Source organism: Diceros bicornis, chromosome 7 (genome assembly GCF_020826845.1).
Source record: "Diceros bicornis minor isolate mBicDic1 chromosome 7, mDicBic1.mat.cur, whole genome shotgun sequence".
NCBI classification, from domain to species: Eukaryota; Metazoa; Chordata; class Mammalia; order Perissodactyla; family Rhinocerotidae; genus Diceros; species Diceros bicornis.
Genome location: NC_080746.1, coordinates 13,340,542 through 13,346,408, shown reverse-complemented (window position 1 = coordinate 13,346,408; position 5,867 = coordinate 13,340,542). Strand labels below are relative to the sequence as shown.

General features: G+C 36.1%; 1 protein-coding gene across 1 annotated transcript; it reads left to right on the top strand.

The window, feature by feature from the left end:
* The first annotated feature begins 1,445 nt into the window (after window positions 1-1,445).
* On the top strand, window positions 1,446-2,384 carry LOC131407873 (putative olfactory receptor 10D4). The gene has a single exon (XM_058544472.1). It carries the CDS (start codon window positions 1,446-1,448, stop codon window positions 2,382-2,384), a length of 939 nt encoding a protein of 312 aa, XP_058400455.1.
* Window positions 2,385-5,867: the final 3,483 nt, after the last annotated feature.

Genomic DNA, 5,867 nt, shown 5'->3' with positions numbered 1-5,867 from the left:
CACAGGATCACTGAGAAATTTCAAATATTTGAACCCAACGGATAGATCTCCAGTAGAGGAAAAACATACCCAAGAGTTATTGATAATCAAAGAGTTTTGGAAACTGAAAATAACTAATTGCTGCTACATAATTTTTTTAGTCTAAGAAATAATGAGGTAGAGGCCGTGGGGAGAAAGAAGGAGGGAAGAGGAAAGTCTGCAGTCTAACTGCTCCCTCTGTTCTATAGACTTTGAGTTGGTGCCCACTAGGGAAGAGGGTCCCAAAGCAACACCAAACACATTTATTCTCTCTTGAGGGAACGAATGCTGCTCCTTTACTCAGGGACCAGTCACTCTTGGGACTCGACTTTCAGGCCTGAGTGAGTGCGTCTGAGAAAGAGAAGCGCTCAGCTTTTACGGCCTGACAGGCTGGCTCTCATCTTCCACAGCATCTAAAAGGAAAGGAATCAGGGCAGAGTAGATGTGGGGCCTGGTTTTCAGCCCAAGTCAGCAGTTTCCCTTCAATCTGGTCTGTAAGTGCCTTCTGTCTAGAGCACGTCTTCTCATCTTCTGTCAGGTTATATGTACTAGAGGAAGGTGGGAAAAATATGAGAATTTGATCTATTTTAGTTTGGGCTAATACTGGCTTAGTTGACTCCGTGTTATTTTCCGGAGCTATTCCCTGATTAATGTAGCTTAACTTTAAAAACATTAGTGGGTATTGTACATATTCAGTCATATTGCAGACATAAATACTCTTGAGGGATAAAATTTATTGAAAGAAGACGGTTGCATTTAATATTGATAGTTGTCTATTGCTTTTTCCCACATTAAATATTATCTTCCCCATCCTATTTTACTGTATTCTCACTAGGCAATTCTCAGTTTATAGTTGTTTTGGCTGGTGATGGAGAAAACAGTTTTACGAATCATTCATATCAACAGATGATCCCAGAACTGTGTGGAATAAAGACTCATTAAAATTAGAATATTAGTATCTTGAATGAATTTTTTTAACAAAGGTGAGTAGGAGCAGGCAGTACACTAGGGACTTAATATACGTTAAGGCATTAACCTCATAAGAATAACAAGATATTATTATACAATCTATACAAATACAGAAGAGATTTAGAGATTTTTTCAGTTATCCAAAATCACAGATTGGGAAGTACATTTCACATTTAAGCTCAGATATATCCAACCGTAAGGTTTATTTTCTGCCCTCTCTCTAGTCTGCCTCTTGTGTTCTTTCTATTTTCCATCTGAGGAAACAGATAAAAACTAAATAAATGACTTACTCAAAGTCACACATTAATTAGTGACAGAATTGGACTGACTACTATTTAGAAGTTCTTTATAATACACAGGTATTAGCCATTTCCAATGGGTTCTAGGAAGGTATTAGTGTTTTTGGGAAAAGCTCATCTCAATGAGGCCATTCTTTGATCTTCCAGGTCTAACTAGACATGAAAATGAGGAATCACACTCCCGTAACTGTGTTCCTCCTTATGGGAATCTCACACACAAAAGAGCTGGAAAATGTGCTGTTTTTCTTATTTCTGACCTGCTACTTGCTCACTGTCCTGGGAAACCTGCTCATTCTTCTGACCATCCTCTCTTCCTCCAACCTCCACGTCCCCATGTATTTCTTCCTGGGAAACTTGTCAGTCTTTGACATATTTTTCCCTTCAGTGAATTCCCCCAAAATGATGCTTTCCCTAATGGGGCAAAGCCGGACCATCTCTTACCAGGGCTGTGCCTCTCAGGTCTTCTTTTACCACTTCCTGGGTTGCACTGAATGTTTCCTGTACACCGTGATGGCCTATGACCGTTTTGCAGCCATCTGTCACCCCTTGCGATACACGGTCATCATGAACCACAGGGTGTGCAGCATCATGACTCTAGGCACCTGGATGGGGAGCTGTCTGCATGCATCTGTCCTCACATTCCTTGTCTTTAAGTTACCCTATTGTGGCCCCAATGAGGTGAACAATTTCTTCTGTGATATCCCGGTGGTGCTGCCCCTGGCCTGTGCAGACACCTCTCTAGCTCAGACAGTGAGTTTCACCAACGTAGGTGTTGTTGCACTCATGTGTTTTCTTCTTATCCTCACTTCTTATATTCGCATTGTTATCTCTATATTGAAAATCACCTCCTCAGAAGGCAGGCGCAGAGCCTTCTCAACCTGCAGTGCCCATCTGACTTCCATCCTGCTCTTCTATGGACCTGTGTTCCTCACTTATCTAAGGCCTGTCTCCAGCTCTTGGCTGGATTCTGCAGTTTCGGTGTTGAATAATATTGTTACTCCGTTCCTGAATCCTTTGATATATACCTTGAGAAACAAGGATGTGAAGTTGTCTCTGAGAAAAGCACTAATACAAGGAGTACATACTTGTGGGGCCTAAGCTCTCATGTCATTATCTGCCCTTATAACTTTGCCTCGTATTTACCTGGGGAAACTAGTCTCTTACAGTTGGTGTGAATGTTATATGAAATTTAGGACAAGTAGGTGAAGTTGAATAGATTCTGGTGTGCTTTATGCATATATACATATATATATAATTTTTTATTCAACACAATCTTTTACAGTGCCTGTTATTTTATGCAGGCACTATTTTATGCACTTTACATATACTGACATATGTAACTATGATAATTATCATATGGAGTAGATAATATTATTGTCCCAATTTACTGAGAGGGATATTAACACACTGAGAGGTTAAGACACTTCCCCAATATTGCAGAGTTAGAAAGTTGCTGAGCTAAGATGTGAACAAAAGGGTCATATCATTGTGCTAATGCTATCTCTGTATTGTAGGAATTATAGAATAAACATTGTTTTCCAGGAACTTCTTTTCAATTTACGTGGAATATTCTCCAACTTGCCAAAAAATCTGTAGTCCGTTGAATTTGCTTCATTGATTTCTATTGTTTAGTAGTCTATGTTTTGTTGAATGACATGTATTTGAGTTTGATATAAAGAAATGCAGTTATATTTTAGAAGCAGGTGATATCCATGTATCTATTAACCTATATTAGCATTGAGCCTGTACTCCCAGGTGAGTGTATTCATTCTTTATGACAATTGTTTGAATTTCATAAGAACGTCAAATATCGTTTCATTAAGTCAAAGATTGAATTTGAGTTCTAGAATACCTGACCCTTCAAAAATAATAATCATCTTTTTCTCATGTAAATAAATAGGTTTGAAGAAAATAGGAAAACTGTAAAAAAGTAAAGTGAATAGAAATGGGTCACTAATCCTACCACCCAAAGATTGCCACTATTAACACTTTGGCATTTTTCCTCTCTCTCTCATTAGTGATTAAATTGGAACTAAAGTTTCTGACTTCATGTTTAAAATTATTTCACCTATACCATCTATATCTATGTCTATCTGTATACATATACATATTTATCTACCTATCCATATATGTATAGATATTTATACATTTGTAGTCATATTTTATATATTATTATCTTGTTTTAATAGTGTATCAAGCATTTTCAATTGCCACAATTTTTTAAAAAGTTTTGTTGAGAGATAATTTACATATCAAACAATTCACCCATTTAAAGTGTATAATTCAGTGGTTGTTAATACCTTCACAGATACATGCAACCATCATCACAATTTTGGAACATTTTCATCACCACAAAAAGAAGGCCTGCACCCTTTAGCTACCATTCCCCTCTTCTCCCATCATCTTCCACCCTAAGCAATTATGAATCTACATTATGTATCTATAGATTTTTCTATTTTGGACATTTCATATAAATGGAATCACATCATATGCGGACGAATTTGACTAGCTTCCTTAGCTTAATGTTTTCAAGGTTTCTCCGTGTCACTTTTTTTTTTTTCAGTCTTATTGTATGTCACCTGAATAAGTTTCTTGGCTCCCTGAAGTCATTCTTTATTTTACGTTTTTAAAAAACTCTATTTTTTAAGCAGTTTTAGGTTTACAAAAAAGTTGAGAGGAAGGTATAGAGATTTCCCATATACTCCTTGCTTCCACATGTGCATAGCCACCCCCATTATCAACATCACTCACCAGAATGGTACTTTCTTTACCAAGGATGAACCTACATTGACATATCATAATAATCCAAAGTGCAGAATTTACCTTAGGTTTACTCTTGAGGTTGTACATTCTATGGGTTAGCATATTCCTTTTTGTGGCTAAATACTATTCAATTGTACAGATATACCACAGTTTGTGTATCCATTCATTATTTGATATATATTTGGGTTGTTTCCAACTTTTGGATGTTGTGACTAGTGCTGCTATGAACATTTGTTTATACATTTATGTATGAACAACTATTTTCAATTCTTTTGGGTCTATATTTGGTATTACTGGATCATATGATAATTCTGTGTTTAAGATTTTGATGAATCACCAAACTATTTTCCATAGTGGCTGCACCATTTTACACTCCCACCAGCAATGTATGAGGGTTCTAATTTCACCACTTCCTTGCCAACACATTATTTTCCTTTTTTTTTTTTTTTTTTTTTGTTTTTTGGTGAGGAATATTAGCCCTGAACTAACATCCATACCCATCTTCCTTGATTTTGTATATGGGATCTCACCACACATGGCTTGATGAGCAGTGCTTAGGTCCCTGCCCAGTATTCAAACATGCGAACACTGGGCCGCTGCAGTGGAGTGCACGAACTTAACCACTACGCAACTGGCTGGCCCCTACTTTCCATTTTTGATTATAGTTGTCTTAATAGTCGTGAAGTAGTGGCTCACTATAGTTTTATTTGCCATTTCTCTGATGACTAATGATGTTGAGGGTCGTTTCATACACTTGTTGACCCTTGTATATATTCTTTAGGAAAAAAAATCTATTCAAGTCTTTTGCCCATTTTTAAATCAAGCAGTCTTTCTGTTGTTGAATTGTAAGAGTTCTTCATATATCCTTGGATACTAGACTCTTATGAAATATATGATTTTCAAATGTTTTCTCCCACTCTGTGAGTAATCTTTTCACCTTCTTGATAGTGCCCTTTATGCACAAAAGTTTTGAATTTTGATGATGTCTAATTTATCTATCTCTTCTTTTGTTGCTTCTGTTTTTGAAGTCATTTCTAAAAGAACATTGCCAAATCCAAGATGATGAGGATTTTCCCCTAAGTTTTTTTCTAAGAATTTTACAGTTTTAGATCTTACATTCAGATTTTTGATCCATTTTGAGTTAATTTTTGTATATGATGTGAGAGGAGTCCAAAGTTATTTTTTTGCATGTGGATTTCCAATTGTCCAAGACCATTTGTTGAAAGGCTATTCTGTACCATTGAATAGGTCTTAGCTCCGTTTGTTGAAAATCAGTGGCCATACAGACATAGGTTGCTTTAGTTCTGAAGTCTCAGTTCTATTCCATTTATCTATATATCTATTCTTATGCCAGTACCACACTATGTTGAATACCATTACTTTGTAGTAAGTTTTTAAATTGGGAAGTGAGTTCTCCTATGTTCTGCTTCTTTTTAAAGATTGTTTGGATATTCTGGGAGGGTTCTTCGCAATCCCATATAAATTTTAAAATTAGCTTGTCAGTTTTTACAAAGAAGACAGCTGAGATTCTGATATAGATTGCACTAAATCTGTAGACCTACTTGGGGTGAATTATCATCTTAACAATATCAAGTCTTCTAATCCACAAATATGACACGATTTTCCGTTCATCCAGATTTTCCTTTTCAGCAATGTTTTATTATTTTCAGTGTAAAAGTCTTTCACTTTCTTGGTTAAATTTATTCCTAGGTATTTTACTCTTTTAGGTGCTTTTATAAATGGAACTATTTTCTTGATATCCTTTGAAGAGTTTTCATTGTCAGTACATAGAAATACAATTTATTTTATATATTGATC